The sequence below is a fragment of the Rhipicephalus microplus genome, chromosome 2 (assembly GCF_043290135.1).
Source record: "Rhipicephalus microplus isolate Deutch F79 chromosome 2, USDA_Rmic, whole genome shotgun sequence".
Taxonomy (NCBI): domain Eukaryota; kingdom Metazoa; phylum Arthropoda; class Arachnida; order Ixodida; family Ixodidae; genus Rhipicephalus; species Rhipicephalus microplus.
The window spans coordinates 211,791,461-211,815,603 of NC_134701.1; the positions used below are offsets into that span (position 1 = coordinate 211,791,461).

The 24,143-nt window shown below is 44.4% G+C and overlaps 1 protein-coding gene across 3 annotated transcripts in view; it reads right to left on the reverse strand.

Moving 5' to 3' along the window:
* Window positions 1–23,883, reverse strand: part of LOC119170432 (proton-coupled amino acid transporter 1) — a 76,391-nt gene extending 52,508 nt beyond the window's left edge. The window contains exon 1 of one of the 3 annotated variants that reach the window (XM_075875557.1): window positions 23,708–23,883. In XM_075875557.1, the coding sequence (XP_075731672.1) occupies window positions 23,708–23,716 (9 nt within the window). In that variant the 5' untranslated portion in view covers window positions 23,717–23,883. Of the gene's footprint in view, window positions 1–9,025; window positions 9,170–16,067; window positions 16,226–23,707 lie in introns of those variants that run through there. The other 2 variants (XM_075875562.1, XM_037421593.2) reach the window with 2 other exon arrangements.
* Window positions 23,884–24,143: the final 260 nt, after the last annotated feature.

The window sequence follows — 24,143 nt, forward strand, 5'->3', positions numbered from 1 at the left end:
CTAATAGCTGCGGAAGCTTTTTGTTTATGGCGTAATAGCTGCGAAGCTGTTGCGGCAGGTCATCGTCATCGTGCTCTTTTTCCGATTCTGGAACGCCTCTATTCTGAACTCTTATCGTTTCTGTCGGAGGAATTGTTCTTCCTTGGGGAGGAAGAATTTCTGCGACAATGGTCGTGCCGCTTTCTGTCCATAGTTGACAGACGCGTTCGATTAGTCTTCCACCTCGCCTGGTTCCTATAGACAGGTCACCTGTCAATGTCTGATTGGTGCATGTAATCACTATGTGTTTACTATTTTTATGTGTTTGTGTGTGTTCCATATGGGTGTGCGCTCTCATATATATGCACTTCATTCTAACGCTGTAAGTTATGTAACTTTTATGAATATTGATACCTATTGTACATATTTTATAACATCTTCCCCAAGTCTTGTAAATTCTGTACATATATCATCATGTACATTGTCCATATTGTGATTAGTGCATTTACGTAGTATATGTACAGTTATTAGTACAACGGACTATGGACATCCTACGGACTTGGACACTTTAGTTTAAATGTGTAGTGTATGTTGTGCTTTGTCTTTTGTTTGTTATTGTGCCTGTTATACAGACGCTTGTCTCTTAGGTTTGTTGCGTCCCATGAAAGAATAAACTCTTTCTAAACAGGAGCTTGTATCCTTGTACCCTTGTACTTGTACCCTTGTATCGTGATATCACATTGAATTCTTGTGTACATGTATGCCAACATAATCATGTATATTAGAGCAAATGTCTTCACTGTAACGTAGTGATGTTAGTCGTGAAATATAGATGTGCCGAAGTGTATGTGCCCTGTTACTGGAATGGTATGAAGCCTTTGTGTTCTGTACATGCTGTAAATAATTTTTTCTAAACAAGGAGCTTCGCCCCTAAAACTCTGCCTGTGCATTTGGCCTTAACAATTAAACGGACACTTGAATAAATGGTTCCTCTTAACCTCGCTCACTTACTCCGCACGTAAGAAGCGTTAGTTGCACTGACGGGCGTATAGTGAAATAATAATAATAATAATAATAATAATAATAATAATAATAATAATAATAATAATAATAATAATAATAATAATAATAATAATAATAATAATAATAATAATAATAATAATAATAATAATAATAATAATAATAATAATAATAATAAAAGAAAACACGGCATATCCACGAAGTGAATGGTGATGAGTTGACGAAGCAGTGAGATCATTTGGTGTTACCGCAAATCGCTCGTGACATTGACAACTCACGCATGTAATTTATTTATTTATTTATTTATTTATTTATTTATTTATTTATTTATTTATTTATTTATTTATTGAACAATACTGCCAGTCCCATTCGAGATCATTGCTGAAGGAACACATGCTAAAGTGTCACATAAAGAGTCATAAAAAGAGAACAAAATGAAAATTGAATCATACACTGAAAACTGGTTAGGACAAGACTACCACGAGATTTCTGCCTTAACTATACAACAGCGTTCGCAGAAAGCCACAGCAGCCTGACTAAAAAAAAAAAAATGAAAGTATTTCACACGATAAGACGCATATGCAAATACGTACATATAAAACATGAGAAAGAGAAAATGAAAAATAGAAATCCGTTCAGCCGAAGCCAATACATTTAAGTACACTAAGTGTAGTATTACCATATCATCTCGCATTTCCTTTATTGGAGACCGAAAAAAATAAGAAAAAAACGACACCAAAAAAGCCCAACATTTTGAACAAAAGTAAAAAAAAAAGAGAGTACTCCTAAGAAATATCTACACATAAGCAGAAAAAAACGAACGCACTGTGTTACATAACTGTATTACAGCACTGTATTACAGCACTGTATTACAGCACTGTATTACAGCACTATATTACAAAACACTCTTGCATTCGTGTTTACAAGAAAGAAAAAAACTGTTGAACAGCTGTTGGAACATTGCACAGTAAAGTATAATTTCTAAGAGGAAAAACGACAACAGAACAGCGCTTGCGCCGTAATAAACACTTTTTGCAATGATGCTACAAAAGTGTTTGTGGACTTGCAATTAGAGAATGTTTTCTCTAAATAATTCAGTTCAGTAATCGCAACAGGAAAATAAGAGTTATGAGGCCGTTTGTGTTGGTTGAGTACTGAGCCAATTTTTGGGAGTATTTGTGTTGTGCGAGTTTTGCAGCGTTTAATGAGATGAGTTGTCAATCTCAATGTCGCCATTGAAACATTGCAATAGAAACTTTAGTCTCGCTATATTTGCCCTGTTTTCAATTGTTAGTAATTCGGTTCTTTCCAGCAGTTCTGTTGGTGAATCGTTATGATTGTATCTATTAAATACAAAGCGAATCGCTGACAGTTGACAAGTGAGTGACAAAGCAGTGCAAAGATATATACAATGCTTATTGGCCACAAATGGCGCGTTGTGGCGAGTTGTGACTTTCTTTTTCCCTTCATTATTACTGATGTGTGGTATCGGATCTATAGCTTGAAGCTGGTGAAGACAACAAGGTCTCTGCGCGTTCCCTTAGTGGTTTTTGTTTATTTCCAGTCATACTAAGTGCATCGCAGAGCATATTGACAAGTCATATTCTGCACAAGCCAATCGTTGTCCATGATCATCATCGTCATCACGGCCACGAGCACGCCAACCATAGAGTTTCCTAAAATTAACTAGAAGGTACTCTGGCGCTGCAATCGTTCAGCGACCATGGGAATGATGGGTAGTACACACATTTGCCTTGTCTTCGCACTTGCGGGTGGCGAATCGTACTTGCGGCTTCGTTTATTGCTGGTTACGGTTTCGTTTTGAAAGAAAGAACGAACCCTTTTGAACTTAGTGTCTCGATTCGAAATGGTAAGCTAAAAGAATTAGGTTGTGAAGCGCAAACGGTGAACATTTGCTAATTTATGTTTTCATGAAAAAACAGCTTCAAGCCACACGAACACACACGGACCCAGAAGCAGACCAGAGGTACGAAGATTAGACAAATGTGTGTACTACCCATCATTCCCATGCTCGCTGAAGCGCCGTGCGTTGCAGCTCCGATAGACAGTAGCGCCAGAGTTCCCTTAAGTGTATATTAGGGAACTCTATGACGCCAACGCCGCCGACGGACAAGCCTTATGAAGCTTCGCCCCTAAAATGATGTATGATAATGATGGACGCCGTAATGGAGAGCTCCGGACATTTCGAACATCTGGTGTTCTTTAACGGGCCCTGATATCGCACAGCGCACGGTCCTCTAGAATTTCGTCTCCATCGAAATGAGACCCAGCTCCACGACTGGGTTCGAACCCACAACCATCGAGTGAGCAGCCATGCACCACATAACCTTTACACCGCCGCTGCGGAATGCATGATGAAAGCGTACGACGCGTTATTTCCAGTTCTAGAAACTTAAGTGTACATTATTCGGAGATAGAGGCAAATTAAAGTGGACAAAAAGTGAGGAGGAACGCTACGCGGTGAGAAAGAAATCTTCAGCTCTATATACTAGCCTGCTGAATCCTGAGAAGTGGCGAAATATGCAGAGTGCGCTGATGTTTACCCCGTCCCTTGTGAGCTACTGTTGAGGTGTCGCTCCCTGAAGCAGACAGCTACGGGCCTCACTTTTCTTTTCTTTTCCTTCTGACAACATAACCACTTCCCCCGATGTTTCCCACATCCAAATCTTCACTTTTTGCTGCTTTATTTGCCACCGGTCTACTAACACACCATCATTTTGCAGATATGATTCAATAAGTGATGTTTCAAATAGATGACTTTTCGACATTGCTAGTTCGCAAAATGTATTTTAAATTATTAGTACAGAAAGTAGTGTCATGTAGAATAAATATACAGAAGGAGGTACGAATGCAAGAGGCTCCAGGACCTCCTGTTTAAAATTGTATAACCATTACGTAATCAGCAGTAACAGTGTTTAAAAAAAGTTTCAGAGTACTTGGTACTCTACCATGGGAGAGCAGAAAGCCGTCCCAGTCAAATTTCACTACCTCATGCGTTTAGAAAAAGTGTTGACCGATTTCTAGTATTTCGTACTCAACTAAGGCATAGCAGTGAGCTATCCCGATTACACGCACGTTACTTTACTCTGAATGTTTTTAGAAAAAGTGCTTAACAATTTAAAATACTTAGTACTCTACTACAGGAGAGCATAAATCCGTCCCGTTGGCCTCACACTTGATGAGGCCGTCTTGGCAAGAATTACACCGTGAAGACGGCTAGCTCGTGGACAAGCTGCGAAAAACGCTCGAATGCTATTGTCCTTGGTAGCTAGCTACAGTTAGGCTCCCCCAACGTATATGTGTCATTGGTATAGAAAAAGTGTTTAATGATTTGGAGTAGTCGGTACACTGCTATGAGAGAGCATAAAGACGTCACCCGTTACGTGTGTTTAGATAAACTGTTTAATGATGTAAGGTATTCGGAGCTCTACTATGGGAGATCCGAAACCCGTCTCCTAGGCCTCGCACGTAATGAGGCTGCATCATGTGCTGCTGTGTTTACAAAAAAGTGGATATTAGAGTACCCGGTACTCTGCTATGGGAGAGCTGAACGCCGTCCCTTGGGCCTCACTCTTAATGAGGCGCATCATAAAGTTAAGTAACCAACACGCTATGGTGAGCAAGATAACTAACGAAACCAACACTAGCTTAGGCACTTCACCGTAGAGGTGCACGTTTGTGTATCTGGTTCTGCACAAGAAACTTAAGCAATTTTCTGTTTTTCATCGCACATCTTGACAGCTCTGCTAAGCCAAACAAAATATTTTAGGCAGCAACGGCGAACCTTTATCTCATAATGTGCATATAGTCTTGCTCCGTGGTTTGAACCGATGGCGAGTAGGGGGATTTATTCATTTTTTGTAGTGCCTACCCATTCCTGATGGACAGTGACATGGCACGCCGATGAGGCGAGACCCTATAAGGTAGGTGTTTCACCACTAAATTATGCTGCCAGGGCGAGCGTGACCTATCGTGTACAGTATATCACAAATATATTCGTAACTTTCACTGCATAGAGAGGGCGCTAGTGCAAGCCCAACATGAACGTCGTTTGGGGGATCGTGCAGCCGGCGCGCCGGCAGCCGCCGCCGATGTGCCCGTCACTTCGAACTGCGTAGCAATTTCGGCGGCTGCAGCCACCGTGTTTTCAAGGCTTTGCTGAGAAGGTCATTGACTCTAGCATGTATTATATTCCACACTGCGTGCTGAGAAACGCATGTGCGGCGTGTAATAAAGGAAAAGAAGTTTCGAACGCCGGGCCCATCGTCTGCCTGCGGTGTGCAGGAATGTACGTACAACTTTGTGAACGCTTCTCGTGCCACAGCCACGGAATATCGAGCGACCGTGCTCGTGCAAAGCAGGAAACCTCGCCTTTGACTGCACGGCGTCTCTACAGCGGCATCCAGCATATTTCGTGGTTCTTCTGGCTCAGCAAGCAAACAATGAAGAGTAAATCATTGCTACTACGACTCGCAGTACCTGTCCGACTTCGGCAGTTCATTACTGAATTCCGAATAACTGGAGCAGAAATTACCAGTGACAAAATATAAAGCATCAGTGAACCAACAAAGTGAGGCTGCCAGAACGATGGCATGGGCTGGCTGCGCGGGCATACCCCAAACGACAGTTACGACGGATGCCGCATGGCGACGCCACCGTATGTGAAAGTTTCGAATCAGAAATATACATGCGCAACCTCCGGAACCTCCACAAGTCCTTTTTTTTCTGTTTTAAAGTTCCATATCACGTGAACTCTGGGGACAGGCTTGTTGCTGAACCAATAAACCCTCGCGTGCTGCATCTAGAGACATCAAGCTTGCCGCATAGTCTAGATCATAACGAGAAAATCGTCACTTCGAGGGCCGCAGAACTTATTAAAAAATCACAGCATATCCACGGAGTGAATGATGATGAGTGGAGTGAAGCGTCCGTCCATCCGTGCTTCTGTCCGTGTGACCGTCTGTCTGTCTGTCCATCCGCCCATCCGTCTGTCTGTGAGTATGTCCGTCCGTCCATACAGTGAACACTCCAAGTACCGCCACCTCGCATCATTTCATCATTCCGTCCGTGCGTCTGTTTGTATCTATGTCCTTCCGTCAGCCAATCAATGTAGTGAACACTCCAAGTACCGCCATCTCGCATTTTTTCGTCGTATATTCATCATATACAAGTACCGCCATCCAGCGGACATTCCAAAGACTAAACGAGAGGTGGCTACCCACCAGTAACAAGCTGACCAGTTTGAGGTCACCCTGGTTTTTTTTTACCACGGTACTGAAGCCATCCAGCGAGAGCACATTGTGAATAGTCCAATAAATTTTCAACAATCAACCTACTACTACTACTACTACTACTACTACTACTACTACTACTACTACTACTACTACTACTACTACTACTACTACTACTACTACTACTACTACTACTACTACATTCATCGAGGACGCACGACCCACGGCTTAAGGAGCTTCACCCCTAAAACAGTATTACCGTCAGTAGCTGCACTGTGGGTACCGTAAGGTGTACCTCTTTTATGTCTCTCTTCCTCTCTCTTTGGCATTAAGAAATACTTATATCTGTCTTTACCGCTCCTTGTTGTGTTTCGAAACATCCGCTATAATGGCTGGTACTTGTGTAGATAAAGGTTTTCGTGTCACTTGAGGCCGAAGTTACCCAAAGAATGTCTTCGCACAAACTGGAGCCGAAGATGTAGCAGTAAGTGTCGATAACTGAGCGCCTAGAAGGGCGAAAACCAGTCGCCCAAACAGACGAGCAGGTGACCATGAGGCGATGTTACGAGAGTTCTTGCCTGCATTGCCATGGCTAAGCTCGTACCTATATGGTCATACACCAGGTATATGTTCTATAGAACCGCGGCCGTTTATCATCTGTAATGGGAGCCGCCATGATATCAACGTGCAGCTTAACACGGGGTCGTGGGTTCATCTTCCCGGACAAGGCCCGCCAGTATAGTAAATCACCAAAATATACTGAATTTGCGTCTATATTTCATTTAAAAAAATGGCATATATAGCAGAAGCTCGTCCAAGCCTCTATACATTACGGGTTATCTCAGTACTCCGGTATTTGAACTCGCAACACACAAAAAAAGCACAATTAAATAAGTACGTATATATACACGACCCAGCCACATTAAGCCAGCGTTTCTGGGGTCAGTGGGCTTCAATATGATACGCAGACGGTTCGTCCCAAAAATAAAACCAGTGTGTTAAGGCGCAGTAGCGGAAGAACTTTTATCGTCTACGGGTTACCGTTGTTCAGTTTTGAAGCGTACGAGTTCCAGTCCCAAATAAGAATTTTAGAATCTTTTTTTACAAATTGCTCTAAACTTGTGGCATGGAACCTGACGCACCTTTTTGTACACTTAGGTACTTGCCATGACTTTTCGGCTTTGAATCACGTTGGCTAGGAACGCATGTTTAAAGAACTGAGAACTTGTAGATGGTCCATGTTTGCTCCACCTTATCAGCTGTAATGCAACGTTAAATACACGCGTTTTTTTTTTATTTCTGAAATAGTTGATTCGTATACATCAGGCTTACTTTAGCACTCCTACATATATACGGGGAGCATGCTAGAAGGAAAAAAAATATTCATATATGGGCTAATCACCCACAAGCAACGTTGGTCCCGACCGTATACAGACCTTTCTGCACGCTTAGACTCATTCACCCGAATCCCCCGAAAAATACGATCCCTGTTGTATACAATATTTAAGTTCAAGGAACTGAAATACTACTTCGGTTTTGTTGGCTCAGTTGGTGCATAACATTGCAGAGGTGAAAAACTTCAGCTCTAACCTAGGCGGACCTCAAAGAAAAGATGAAACAAGCAATGGAGCTAACGAACTGTTTTCTTCTATAAGGGAAGCAAAACAGCTCTCATAGTGGCGTAGCCAGGGTAGGGTGGCACACTGGGCCCGTGCTTCCCCTCCCCACAGACACAATTTTAGGGGCGAAGCTCCTTCTAGCGGCACCTGTTTGTCCCTAGTAGCCGTTGTAGTAGTGTGAAACAAGTATAACATTTTGACCTCCAAGGCGGTGCAGGTGAGAGATTTCTTCTTTGCGTTGTTGAACAATAAAAGATAATGCTCCATGTACATGCCAATGGCTGCTAAGGGGGAATGAGAGACAGCAGAACTTGGCTTTTAGGAGAATTCGGCTTTTTAGCGAATTTTTTATTGTTCAACAACGCACAGAAGACAAGAAAGGGTTGCTACGTTATACTCGCTGGGCGTAACCTCCTAGGTTTTAGAAAGTTTTAGTGAGCGTTTGGCCGCAGTGCCATGAACACAGTGAACTAGTGTATACCATGAACTCGAGGTGGTTAAAGGTGGGAAGTAGACACGAAGTGCAAGCCGTGAGAAAGTTTGCGTGGGCCTCCTCTCGTTCAGTCCTTGGAATGTCCGCTGGATGGCGGTGCTTCTATATAAAGAATACATGTTGAAAAGATGCGAGATGGTGGTACTTGGAGTGTTGAATAGGTGGACGAACAGACACACAGACAGATGCATGGACGGACGCATGGATGGCTGCACGGACGGATGGACGCATGGACGGACGCAGGAGTGGATGCACGGACGAAAGCAGAGATGGACGCACAGTTGAATGTGCGGACGCACGAACAGACGCAGGCATGGACGGGCGGATGGACGCATGGACGGTGACACATTCGCACGCATGGATGGACGGAAGCAAGAACGAATGGACGGACGAATGCTTCACCCCACTTTCCATCATTCACTCCGTGGATATGCTGCCATTTTCCCCCTTTGTTGACATGGCACACAGACCCCAAAATGACACTCGGACACATCTGACTGCCCGGCCCTCACTTCAGATGAAAAAGATGCACCCGCCTCCCCTCCTCAAAAATTTTCGCCTACACCCTGAACTTTTCTCTCCCCTTTTCTCTGCGGTTATGTCCTGGTTTGAACTAAAGTTTTCTACCTTAAAGAACTGAACCCGGAAGTGCATATACTTACATATCTGTACTCCACGATGCAGCCATGAGTTCGCTTGAAGACGTACCTCCCCATAGCGGCCTCCCTATAACAATGTCCAGTATAGTGTGCAATAGGGTGCACCCACACTCCGTCTGCACCGCTTCGCACGACGTCCGAGCACAGACTTCGACAGACTCCGTTCTGTGCTAGAGAGGACACTTTCGTTTTTATGACGGAGCACTTATCGCGCGAACGGAACGGTGAAACTATGCGCAGCTGTTATACGGCTCTCGCACGCAGTTGTGTGGAGGGAGTTTTTTTTAAGACCCCGGGGCAGCGCAAATGCCCTATCACGTTCGAGTATGCGTGTATATATCCTTCAGGCAATGTCGATGCGTCAGCTCCGATGAAGCGGCAGTCGAGCTGCCGCTTAAGCCCGAACAGTGTCACGCGAAAACACAGATCGCGCGGACTGACACAGTCAGCGAAACGGACGTATTATTTGAATTGTTCAAACGTTCGAGTTCTTACCAAACCCCGGTTTTATTTCTCCACGCTGGTAGGATAGTGCTGCGAAAGGTACCGTACATCGAGAATTGCTCGTTCAGGGCATCCGAATAGGAGGTGCAGCATATGCTTAATAAAGATGTATTCTTTCCTTTTGTATCGGGTAGTCAGCGCGATAAGAAAAAAAAAAAAAAAGGCGGGGTTAGCATGCGCGTCGTGTAAGCCGAGTTTCGCGTGGTATATGCAAAACGCCTTTCTGTATTACTTCAAAGGTGCCCTTGAAGTTGCACGTGTCACCTTCATCGCCTACTTCGCGAGTGTATTCCACACCCGACTCATCCAGGTGCCTCTCCGGGTCACTACATCGAATGTGAGGAGAAGGAATGTACTCACGGTGCACCCAACGATGCGTTCATTGTATACGCGTCGATAAGCGCTGGCCATAAAAATGTCAGCGACAAGATTCGTACAAGTCCCTCTCAAGTGCTCGGAAAGACCTATGCAGTAAAAGTAAGGTTTTATTGCGCAAGTATAAGCGTCGCAAGGAAGCCCTCGGAATGCTCTGGCAAATATTCAAGTAGTGTATTAGATACTCGAAGCTTGGTTGAACACTCCATCTTGTCCTTTTCTTGCAATGACAACCTGTATACTTAGTTCCATATGTAATCTGAATATAACTCAATACGAAGTTTGGGGCCCCAAAGAAATAGCGTCGAGGCCAGTGCACATGCGAAAAACCCAAACCGCGGTTGGGTTTTGCGTTGGGAACGCTACTTTTTGAATTTAGCGGGAGCCCCAAAGAATGCCCCAAAAGCTTTGGGTCAGACAAACGTGACGGCGCCGACTGAAGTGACGGTGTTCAAAGCGCCGAGGACCCTATTCTTCGCTTCTGCTTGACCCAAAGCATGCGTACGCAAAGTGCTTTGGGTCCCTATTGGGGCCCCTATTCGAAAACTCCGCAATAATATGCGAATATGTTCTCACCGTAACGTTCTCTGCAGGGACTCAAGTGAGAAGCAAATAGCGGAACCAGATTATAGGTGGCATATGTATCCCGTCGATGTGCTCAGCGAGGAAAGACAAACATAAGGAAAATGAGCGACAGATACAAGCATACACGAAAAGTTTACGATGCTCTCTAATGCGAATGCTGAGCACAGCTTCGTGTTTGTGCAACACCGACAGTGTTTGAAATTTCGGCTGTCCGCAGTTGCAACAGTTACCACAGAAACTACCAGCACTCGTGCGCTACGCACACCCCGCTGAGCATTGCAGGCGAACCAAGCGAAATGCTGACAGCCCTGTTACGACACACGAAGCAAGCCACAGTACACGGTCCAGCTCTGCACGTGCCCTGCATCGCACGAGCTCCAACCGAGTGGTCGGGGTGGGGGGTGGCTAGAAGTGATTTTAATGAGGAAAAAAAAAGAATGAATAAAATGTGAATTCCACCGCTGTCTGCCGCAAAGTGCGACACCTCAGAATGCAGTGGTTCACAAGGGAAGGAATAAGTAGGAATTAAAAGAGATGAAAAGAGAAGTATGATTTGGAGAAAAGTAAAATATTGGGAGACGGAAGTCCATGGACGAGGCCCCAATCGGCGAGCAGCCGTCGAAGAGAGGACATCACGGACGGGACACCCGTAGGCCACGAAATCCACCGAGCACCTCCGGTCAAAGGGGCCAGCGCGGGTGATGGAGGAAGACAACGAAGTTAAATGCCAGTGGCTCACGGTATATCGACAGACTCCGCATTCACTCTATTTTGTCCTCGTTCGCTCTTTGGTTACGCCGGCGCCATGCAATAACAGTGACGCGCCACAACGCGCGAACGGGCCCTTAAGAGTTCCGTTCCAAAACAAACCCAAATAAGGATGTGGGTGCTATAGTGTATACGTAGAAATAATAGATTCAGCTTGAAACAAGACACGGCAGCTTCGAATGCCATTGTGGTGCCGGAAGCGCATGCCACGAGGCTTTACTCATCGACGATCGGCCAACTATAGCACGGAAGATCTGCGCTCTCAAGAATGACGTCAGCTCGATATGACACCCGCGAGAAAGCAGCTGCAGAAGCGGATCCGCGCGCCATGGTATTGACGCAATCCTTGAAGCGAGTCCGAACGCCTGCACGAACCCGAGTATACGGATTTAGTTGGGTAAAGGTAAATGTTATATGAGATGTGTTGCGCATCCACACGTGACGCGTAATGTGGTCGAAAGTATACGAAGCTCAGAAACGGCCTTACCAGTACCCTATGCGGCACTGGGTTCAATGACCATCTGCTATTTGTATTGCACAACACTTTAAGAGCCCAGTTTGCCGTGCAACCATGGATTTCCTGTGGCGTGATCATGCTCACACTAAAGTGGCCAATGCTAAACATGGTTAAAAATACTCAAAACCAGGGTTAAAGTAGAGGAGGTCTAAAATAGTATGACTAATAGAAATAACAATTAGGTAATCAATATAATTTACTTCAAATCACGCAACAAACTTCGGAAATATGAGGTCGACATCAGCGCCGCGCAAGAGAGAGTGCCAGCCCCTCGCAGAGCGCAAGATTGCTCCCCCCCCCCCCTCCTCACTGGCGCTTAGTCGCTACATATTATTACAAGGCATCGTGCATGAGCCCGCGGTTACAGACGAATAGAAGAAGAAGCAGACTTGCCGTGATGTTGGCATCCTTTCGGTGACACAACTACTTGTAAATATTGTAAATTACACTCGCTTCTGTCTTCCGTGCATTCGTGGTCCCCGTAACAATTTGGGGGAAGTGCGGGGTAAAAGAAGAGCTCCATAACGGAGCTCCACAGTGGTCGTCCAATCAGAGCTTTCATGAACGGGAGACGGTACTGATGTCATGGCCACTTGTCCATCAGCCACGGCAACGCCTGCGCCGGCCACGGTAAAACGCCTGCATATGGCCACAACACCGCCCACGTACGTGCTGACGCATTTTAAACACCCTGGGGCGTCCTGCCGTACGGATGAAGTTGACGTCGAAGATTGGATAGCTGACTACGAATGTACCAGTGCGATCAATCGATACGACCCGACTCTGGTGCTGGACAACGTGCTGTTCTACCTGAAAGGCACCACAGAGGCATGGTACGAGCATAATGAGGAGGAGATCGGAAGTTGGAACACTTTTAGGCAAAAGCTGTGCGGCTTATTTGGGAAACCCATGGGTAGGAAGGCAGACGCAAAGAAAGAGCTGTCCATCCGTGCTCGGACGTCCACAAAACCGTACATCGCGTATATTCAGGAGTCTTTGTAGTCGACAACGACGTGTCGGAGTCTGGCAAGGTTGGTCACGTGCTCAAGGGAACAGCGGACGACGTGGTCAACCTGTTAATGTGCCGGAATCGCACGAAAACCGACAAAATTATTGAAGAATGGCAGCGTTCTCAACTTTGTTTCATCGGTTTCGCCAAGGTCATTACCAACTTCCTTGTCGCCAACACCTTCTGTATCCTCTTTTTTCCAACCTGTCACCCTTTTTTAACGCTGGGTAGCAGGTCTGGAAATAGATTCCGGCCAACCTCCCAGCTTTTCTGCCACAATGAAAATTTCTTTCTCTAATAACACTCGTTGTTGAGCTAGTTGGCGCATTGCACCAAGAAAATTTATCCAGCTAAAAAATGAACGTACGCAAGAAACGGAGAAGACGGGAAAGCGGCTAGACGACCAACTGTTTATTCATGAACATGATGCGAGTGTAATGCGAATACTACAAGCAGTTATTGCACGTTAGTTTATCGTATATTGCATTTTTCGTAAGATTGTAACATGAGTATGCGACCGCATGAGTTTATATACTTGAGCCTCGCGTGCGTGAGTAAACAGTTGGTAATGTAGCCACTTTCCCGCCTTCTTCTCCGTTTCCTGTGTAGGTTAATTTTTTGGCTGGGCATATCTCCTTGATTTCTCTCTTTCTCTCTCGGGTTTCTCAGTATAGTGGAGCTGCATTTAGCGCAGGTTTTAGAACTACGTCACCAACCGCTAAACAATCAATACATTTTCTTTTGCCAGTGGGTACTACACGAACATTGGTACCTTACTAAAGGTATGTTGAACAGACAAAGGATTCAGTTCACTAACAAAAACTACGTTGAGAAACCATACTCATGCATGCCATATTATCCGTTCACCGTAAACCAACGTACATCACATCATTAACTTTCTCTCAGTTCACGTCGAAAAGTCCTGAGTGCATCTGTTCCAACCGATCTGTTCGAAAAAAAAAAACTGGATATATACATATTCAAACAAATAAAGCACTCAGTTCATGAGTGCAGACGTTATTGATGAGTTCCACCATTCTTTTGTGTAAGCAGTTTCGTCTATCACGTCATTCACAAGTGTGAATGAAATCTCGCGCTAAATTGAAGTATTGTGTTGAGAGTTCCCTGTATTTCACGTGAGCGCGTCCTTCAAATAACGTACTGTTCCCGGCTTCCGAACAGGCCTACACGACAAATCATGAGTCAAGCAGCGACACATACCGTTGTCGACGTGGTAACGTCACTCTCAATGAGGTACCTTATGTAACTTGATCACATAACCACACATAGCCAGCTTCAACCCGTATAGTATCCCCTGTTTTATTCTATCTTTCTTTGCGCATTTTCCTGTCATTGCACTGTCGGGCAATAAGATAAACAAACAAACAAACAAAAAGCGAGATAAGCAAAAAAATTACGCGACGTGAATCTGTATATAGGTTTATGCTATAGCACACATACCAGCTGCAACATTTCCACTGAGCACGAAAAAAAATCTGTCAAACACACAATGCCAGACCTCGCAGCTGTCGTGTCACTCGGTCACGTTGTTATCAAGGAGCGCGGCAGTGCTGACCAATGCGTCTAGATTGCGATACCATTGTGAAGTATAAACGGAAATTCAACACGGAAAGCGGAAAATGCGCAGGGACCAGCGATGTTCCCAATTTCGATCCGTACCGTGCCAGTTATATTATACCATTTATTTGTTTGTTTTACTTATTAACATATAATTAACAGACCAGACATAGGTGTAGTATGTACAATACCTATTAACAACACGAGAAGAAACAAAAAAAAAAGAAGTTCAAGAACTAAGGAGTATACAATGGGAAAATGTTGTAGATATGGTATAACATGGATGCAACATTGCCAAAATAACTTACTTCGTATGTATTGTGCAAATTTGAGTGGATCTACATGATATCATTCTGAAATGCATTAACATGGCTCCAAGTTACGGTAATAAAAACAGTCAGAGATAGTATTTGACTCCTGAATTCCGCATGGTCGTGTGTACAGACGACACCATCAGGGAAGTCATTTAATTGAATAATTTGCACGTGGAAGCGCCAGGTTTGGGTGAAGTTTTGCTAATTATGAAGCATGCGAGATATGCGAAGTGGTATTTAAGTGCGCGCTGTAAACTACTTTATTGAATAAGCGGATATTTACTATTTTCGTTTCAGGAATGGTAATTATATATAATTAAGCCTTCGCCTCAGTCACACTCTGAAGGTGGTTAAAGCCTCGAACGGGGAGAGATACAGCGTGGTCTTGCGCAGATACGAGTAAGTCGATTACCTTAAATTTACAGTAAGCAACCCCGCCATTTTCCGTGATTTCCAATACGGGCCAATGATAGAGCATGCACACCCACACTCCCGCCATTTTCACTGTTTCATTCACAATTTTGGGAACATGCGTACTCAATAAAGCATTTCATCCGGATGACGTGCGTGCATTTGTGCATTTTTTATGTACATTCCCAGTGGCTCTTCCTCTGCCATGTTGAATTTTGCTCTATAGCCTTTCCGTGGTGGTCTAGTGGCTAAGGTACTCGGCTGCTGACCCGCAGATCGCGGGATCAAATCCCGGCTGTGGCGGCTGCATTTCCGATGGAGGCGGAAATGTAGGCTTGTGTGCTCAGATTTGGGTGCACGTTAAAGAATCCCAGGCGGTCGAAATTTCCGGAGCCCTCCACTACGGCGTCTCTCATAATCATATGGTGGTTTTGGGACGTTAAACCCCACATATCAAATCAATTTTGGTATATATATATATATATATATATATATATATATATATATATATATATATATATATATATATATATATATATATATATATATATATATATATATATATATATATATATATATATATATATATATATGGTCGAGCGAGAACTGTTCTGTAACATGCGCATGTTTGTCTAAGATGCGTGTTTTAGGAAACCTGCAACACGGACTGACGGAGGTGTCCGTGCACGAAACGCCACCTGACGAAACAAATATTCCTTCACACACAACGCAGTTCTCGTTGCTTGCTTCCTTTCTTTTTTTTTCGATAACATTTCGCATATTTTCGTCTAAACCCTGTTTATGCAGTGGAAGCCTTTCAGAAGCTTCGGAGGATTTGTCCTCACAATCATGCCACCGATCATACTCGTCTTTTGTGCGCCTAGCATGTTCCTTATTCTAGTTAAGCATTGCACACTCGTGACCCATATCTATATTCCCCTCGACCATGCCCGGCCAGCGCTCTATTTTCGGGAGTTTACTTACGGACTGATGTTCGTCGTGTCTTTCCAAACGCCGCAGAAACTTTTTTCCTCCAGTTCAACAAACAACCTCCTCACCCGTTTTCTTTACATCCTTATCGCTTTGCACGAGCTCTGTAGAGACAATGCAGTGATAGAGAGATGACCAGGCTTTAGACGACGCTTGTTATAGACGGCAAGTCCGAACAGGAGTCCCACCGAAGCGATGCCTTCTCGCTCCACATATCGGCGTCGACCTTGCGCACATGGCGCAACCCTGACACAAGATATTTGTCCGCGCAGCCGCTCTGATTTCGCGACGGCCGATTATCGCTTCCCGCGGACATCGTGGCACACGTGAAGAAAGATCGCGCCGACAGTCTAGGCCTCGTCCTTCTTCATATATTGTTTCATTTTTTTTTATTCTGGTGATTGCTTGGCTGCGTTGTAGACCCGCTTTAAGGCGTGATGCGTGGTGTGTAATGGGGGCGTCAAAAAGGCGGTGCTGCGAGGCTTTTGTTGTGTGTGAATCGAAACATTGTGTTGTGGTGTCTGTTGTGTGTCCGATGACCATAGCTAGGTAGACCTGATTTAAGGCGGCAAGACCCGAGTTACGTACGAAACAAAACACTGTTTCGTGGTGTTAATTTTGTGTCCATTGATCATAGCTGGACAGACTTTAAGACGCGATGCTTGGTGTGTATTTGCGTTTTATACAGGACGCTGCGAGAACATGTCCTGTGCATGAAATGAACAATTGTTTGGTTGACTGTATCTGTTGTCGTGCATTCAATGATAGCGTCTGTTCGTGGGACAGCGTATAAGAGGCCGACTAGGAGTAGAAGACGGGAGCGTTTTGAATGCTGGGCGCGTCAATAAATATAGGTGGTATGCGCGTGCCCATACCACTGCAGAGGAACATATGAACAAGCGCGGCACCCAGCGGTAAGCCTCAGCAGTTCCACGTAGAGGTGAAAGTCCGTGCAAGGGCTACCCCCAACGTTACTAGATAGGTTGGGCTACCCCGTCCTGTTTGAGGTGGCGGGGGAGGGATAAGAGCGCGCGTGTCCTGTCGAAGGAAATTCGTGCGGGCTCTGAGTGAGGCTCCAGGTTGAGCTTTTACATAAAAAAAATGTATTGTAGACGTCTCAAGTTTGTTTGATTGTAGTTTTTCACGCCCTGTTATTTTGAAGAAAAAATTTACCTACTGACATATTGAGTTCAGTGGGCGAAAGGGTTATCAATAATATCTCAAATTTCACGCCCTAAAACTAAGTTGCGATTATTAGAGCGCCTTATACTGGAGGGCTCCGCAGATTTCGACAATTTAGTGCTCTTTAACGTGCAATCGCATCGCACACAACACGGGTCTCTACCGTTTTGCCTCCACCGAAATAAGATTGCCGCAGTTGGGGTCGAACCAACGACCTTCGAGTGAGCATTCCAGCACCACTGCCCAACTTTAGCGGACGAGCGAAAAGGTTATTGCAGCCTTACGGCAGTGTTCACAACGGTGCACGCATATGCGTTGCCACGCATCGAAGTAACAAAAAAAAAAAAACTTGATGTGACAGCCACGTGCACGTGGCAGCTGTAGACAGGAATGTCAGTGTGTTGTCATAAAATAGGAAATGACTTGGTCAGCGCTTGCCTTCGTCTCGCCAATGGGACAGCTTTTGTTTTGCACGGGTTCGTTCACTCTTGCCGAGGAAATTTTCCATTCAGCCGCTCATACCAACTGGAATTCGGAACGAGCGCTGGCGGATTCATCTATCGCTGTTTGTCATGATGGTCGCGTTAAAACGAATAACAATTACTTCTCCTTTCGCTTGACGAGGTACTAAATATGTTGAATATATGTCAGTTTTTTTAGATTATGTGACATTGTATTCAAGTATGGTTCAGTTCAACTTTAACGACATCGTGATGATATACAAAATTTGATCGCTTTTGTATTTTTTATCTTTCAATAACTATAGTATTCATGATACTGCCTTTTAAATTCCATCCCTTTAACTGTGGTTAAAGAGAAGACAGTGATTAAAAGTTGCAGCATAGTTTTCTGTTGGCCTTAACTACTTGAGACAATATAAAAAAGATTTCATACCATAAGACTAATCTCACGACTTTGGAGGTTTGTATTGTTTCTCCTTTTGTTTTGACCTGGTTAATTTTTTTTTAGCTTTTCACTTTCATACATACATTTGCATTCGAAGATTAAGCTTCAGTTGGTCAGTGGAGCGCTCGTGTACTCTTCTGCACTCCATGAAGCTTTCTTCAAGGAACGTTTTTCAGATATTGAAGACAATCTAGCCCCACCGCGAGACCTACTATTTACGGAACGCCTCCTTCAGTGGACGTCCGCTAAGGTAGATCAGTGGTTTCGGTACTCGGCCGCTGACCCGGAGGTCACTGGTTCGATCCCAGCTGCGGCGGTCGAATTTCGATGGAGGCGGTACGGCATAGGCCCGTGTACTGTGCTATGTCAGTGCACGCTGAAGAACACCAGATGGTCGAAATTTCCGTAGCCCTCTACTACGGCATCTCTTCCCTCTACTACGGCATTTATGTATGTCAACTAGAAAATTATAAGGTACTTTAACACATTTCCATGCATGTTATCATATATAGAGAGTTTTCATTTAGTGTACGCAAGGCTGTACGTGCGCAACGCGCTGCGTACGTTACGTTTAAGGCTGCGTCCAACATCATTAGTTTACCGTGCGCAACATCTGAAACGTGTACTGCACCTGAGCGTCAACAGGCCCGTCTTTGGGTGTCGTTTCACGCCACCTCGTGTAGAGGCAAGAAGTTGTAATAACCGATATTGGTCGATGCAACACACAAGTCAGGGCATGAGACAAGGTGATCTTTTTTGAAGACCTTGTTTTTTAGCCAAGGTAGTTAGTGGTTTGGGGTGTTGAGACTTGGTGAACTAGCAGCATGGGGGACGGAGACGGCAAAGACGATCGCTTACTAACAATTAAACATTTATTGTTTGCTACAGACGTTCTCTAAGATCACGAGACAAAAAAAAAAGAACTAAACTGGGGTTGCTCAACGCTAAATACAAATATGTCCCCATTGAAAGCACCATCTTTACGTGTCATTATTCACGTGCCTTGAAAGTTGCTTTCACAATGATGAGGGCACCGTGTCCAAGAAAAATCACCTGAGCTTCGCAGAACACGTACATGCCTCTACATGCACAGTAAATGCATGACCAAAACTAACCTTCACTTTCTAACTCTTGGAATGCTTTTGCAAGCGATCATTCAGACATTTTTCGGTTAGACACACGCAGCAACCACCACAATTCCAAGGGATCACACACACGACGGACGCCCCATACACAACCCACAAATCCGTCGCGGATGCTTCCCGTCACCATCGCGTTGCTGCTGCTTCGTAAAAGGCGTTGTCCAATAGTCCGACGTTGCGCTCCAGCTTAGCAGAGATCCCAATCCACTGCACCTGTTCAATTGGTGGTTTTAGTTCACTTACTGAAGCTCCAAATCCACCCAAATTCACACGGGCTTGGTTCGCTGCCACGACCACCGTAGTGTTGTCGGCCGCAGCCATCTTGTCCGCTTTGGTCTCGGCTGTTCGAGATCTTGCGAGAGCCACTGCTAAGGTACCCAACGTCTGTAGCGTGCGCAACGTAAGAGCATCCGTCGCGTGCGCAGACACACGTATCTCTCTTACGTACAGCGCATGCGCAGCCGTGCTCCCTCTCGGCCGATGCGTGTGCTATAGGCCGTTGAGCGCGCTAAACTAAAGCTCTCTAAAATGTATTGTCAGACTGCTGCCTCAAAAACTTGGAGGGCACTTAACCTTCGACTTCAAGAGTGCAATGCGCTAGTGTTGTCAGGCTTCGTTATCATCGGTTTTTCGTTCACTTGGCGTGTTTCGCTCTTGTCGGGACACCTGAACCATGTTGTGATGGACTCAACATCTATAAATTACCATTTTGCGCCTGCTGCAATTACAGTTCCGAGGTCACCAGCTATGCCTCCGTAAAACAATACGCGCGCGTAAATAGCTGCACACTGTTGATCTGCTATGGCCGATGCTTATGATGATAAATTATAACTATGCATTTTGTAATGTGTTGCAGCTTTCAACCACCGATTCCTTAAGCAATTAAGATGGTGTGACGCCTGGTGTGCATAGTGTGACACCTGAAATAGTGTATCCTTCAACTTGACTCCTTGCCCGACATGACGACAGCGTACGGGTCTTTTTTTTTCTGAAGCGGTTTCAAGCACTCACGTGGTTCGCCTATAGAATACCTCACCGCCCCGCAGAATACCCGGGTACGATTCGGGCTCGAACCTCGCGTGTTATTATTCTTTGCATTCGTCGACATTTTTCGCTCACGGACACCACTCGCTTCTTGCACGCACGCAACCAAAGAGCAACGTAAGGACGAGGACGAGAACGAAATTCAGCGCTCGCCCCGTGTATTGTGTTCTTTCGTCCTTGTCCTTATGTAGCACTGTGTTTCCCCAGCTAAGTATGCACATCAGAATCAGCGTCCAGATTTCAATCACTTTGGAGATCAGTATACTATATGTTTCTCGAATACCGGCGCTTAGTTTTCTTCTGAAACGACCCGTATAGAAGATATCGGAAAGGCCTTTCGAATTTCAACGATAGGTGGGTTTGTTCAAGACCGCCTCCCCCCTTTTTTCATCCTTGTTCCTTTTTCTTTACCTTCTTTGGTGTCTCGGGGGGCTATCCTGGGCATCGCCGAATTCAGCCATCTTGTCCTATTTCGTAATGGCGGCATTTTAGGCGAATCGGAGAGGGTGCACGTAGTAGCACTCCAGGCCAATCACAGTTGGGCAATGGTGGTATTCGACAGTATGGCAGGAGGTGGCAACGTCCCGACTAGCACCCCAGGCCCATTGCGGCGTTCAATATCGTAACTTCGGATGAGTGTGAGAGCCGGGGCTTTGAATGCATCGTGAGAAGCCGAATGTGACCGTCTGGCGACGAGGCCGAAAAGTTGCACTTTACGATAAAGGTCATCCTCAACGCGTACAGTCACTCGGATTGCATAAAGAAATATAAAGATTACAGGACGTGCATGGATAAAGTATAATAACAATAAATATACCAAATAATGATATGACACGTAAAATGAGGACAACTACCACAAAAGAAATAAAGTCAACGCGTGAAAGGGGCTTTTGTCGTCGAAATCACCTGAGCAATTGATAAGAAAATCCAAGCACTTAATTTTTAATGTGTGGAGTAGAATGCTGACGGGTCACCCACGGGAGATTTCCTATAACACAGCGTAACAAAAAAATACAGCGAAACCTCATTTGTTGCTTAAAACAAGCAGTAAGTATGTGTTGCTGGAAAAAAATATACGCGCAAATCATCCGCGAAACTGGCAGAAAATGAAATAAATGACATCTGCGATGCAGGAAGCGAAGTGAATTAAGTATACCATCCATGAAAAACAATCACCGTGTTCCCCTGAAAGCATAACTCTATTTCAGCAGCTGTGGTTCGTTGCACTCCCGAGTTCGAGGTCGTGGGTTTTAACTCAGCCGAAACGGCCGCACTTTCGATAGAAGCGAAATACAAAGAAGAGCAAACTGCGATAATGCATTTAGACTTAAGTATATACGCGTTAAGGAACCACGGGAGACCATAATAGTTTAACCGCCCTCATTATGGTGTGCCGTGAAATCGGTCATTTTCGCGTGTGGAAATCCTTAATGTGGTCTTTTTTGTTCTTCAAAACTCAGTGTACTAAGTTTTATTTCTAAGTTCAGTATATATTGTGAGAGAATGCTAATAAGCAATATCATTGTATAGTAGAACCAGAATGCTTTAAGCAAAGTGGAGAATGAAAGTTTTCTGGGTTTCGAAAACCGAAAAGTGTATAAGACCATTCCTAGGTGATAGGTGACTTAACGCCTTATAAAGAACGAAAAGAGAGATTTTTCTTGTGCAATGCATGTGACTATTGCAAAAGTTGATATCTTTTGTATAAGATGTATATATATATATATATATATATATATATATATATATATATATATATATATATATATATATATATATATATATATATATATATATATATATATATATATATATATATATATATATATATATATGTGTGTGTGTGTGTGTGTGTGTGTGTGTGTGTGTGTGTGTGTGTGTGTGTGTGTGTACTGGCAAGAATGATATCACTCAGAAAGTTATGGAATATGCGCATCTTTCGCGAAAATAGAAGGAGCACATCAGCGTAGAGACTCCGCAATATCTTGGTGCATGCATTGGCTCAGAGACAGTTATCCGGAAATACGGGACACAATTTCTAACATTACGTAACACAATTCAATATTGCACTTCCGTCGGTGCTGCATCGAGCACATTCGTATGAAAACATATTCCCTTCAGGTGCGAATCATGATGCACTGTCTAGAAGTGTGTCAAATTGACGTACCATAATTCCCACGCACTGAATAGAGCACTTCGAGAAAGCGAATGAGGCATTGTGTTGTTTTGTATGTTTTCCGTAATTAATTGCAAATAGCAAGGTATTAAGTACTCCAATATTAGGTCTGCAGTCATGTTCCGTGTTGACATAAAAGAATAAAATCATCGCCTCCAAACGAGGGCGCAATTAGTTTGGCTTACTGACGCAGCAGAAGGCTCAATTCGTCTAATGCTCAATTAATATAGCTCTAATTGGGCCACAACTTCACAATACTAGCACAAAAATGTTGCGCGCACAAACGCGGCCACCACCGCTGAAGGGGTGTTACCTCTTACTCCAATCAAAAGGGTATTACAGCTTAAAAGCGAACACTGGCGGGAATGAAGAATTGTTTTCGAAATACGGAATTGAAACAGCCGTCATACGGGAAATATTCACCGATAAATTGAAGCGAAAGGGCCGTTGTAGATACAGTCAATTCCGAGGTTGTGCAGCAACACGATGAAGGGAGCTAACGACGTCTTATGCGTATACGTTCGTTAGCTTCAGGAAGTCCCAATGTTCGCAGATGCGGAAGTCAGCGAAAGAAATAAAGAAGCAACACGGAAATTGCATTTCAACGATGAAAGGCGCAAGGTCCGCCGCTTGGGCAAGCTCTTAGTGTGAAATTGTTATATTTAGATTCGACCTTGATTAGACCTTGTAACTTTGACCACGTGGGGTTCCTTAACATGCGTTATAGCAACGGCAGCTTTGGCGAGGTCAATCTATAGGGTCCTGACATGCGTACACGCAGGTTTAAGCGTTTTGAGCAGCCGGAAAGCGTGGTAGTTGACAAAGCACTACCATTCGCATGCTGACAATACAACAAGGGCCAGTAGGGCTGAAACCTTTTCGACAATTACCTAAAACGCTCTAGAGATATGTCCGGCCGCTTACACGCATTAGCTGTACAGTTCTAAAAATATTTGCACTCAATTCCGCATTAACACAACATGCGCTTACTCTTGCTGGTCAGACCCAATACGCGCTGCTTCTCCGATATTGAATTCGCGCAATCTTGTTGACTGTACGTTGTGCCGCAATGCATAAAATTGTTTTTTCTGCACATAAGGATTTTGCAAATGTCGCTGTTCCAGCATGATCAACGACATTTCATTGAATAGCAGAATGCTCAAATTCGGTTCCATAATGCTTACCCGTGCCATGATGACGTTCTCAATAGGGATCACCAGCAGGGGGTTTCTCCTCACAAGAAGTGCCCTTGCGGAGAGGACAGCTTTGAAGCAACGTTTTCAGCGGGTAACGTGATACCAGGAAAACCACGGCGAGGTTCGACAGGCGAATCCGCGATGCCTATATCATGAGTTAGAAGTTGCAGCTAAACATATATATTTGTGAATGACACTATTTCACAGCCACTCAGAAACCTATGTGGGAGTGGAAGAAAAGAATACGCGTACAATGTGATCCTAACTGCGTCAAAACTCTTATCCGTATGGCGTGATATGAAAGGACGCGAAAGCGATGGGCAAAGGTCGAAATAGGTACATCCATATGATAAAACAAAAACAGCACAAATAAAACTGACTTGATAAAAAAAGTGAGCGATAAAACCGGATAACAAAAAAGGCA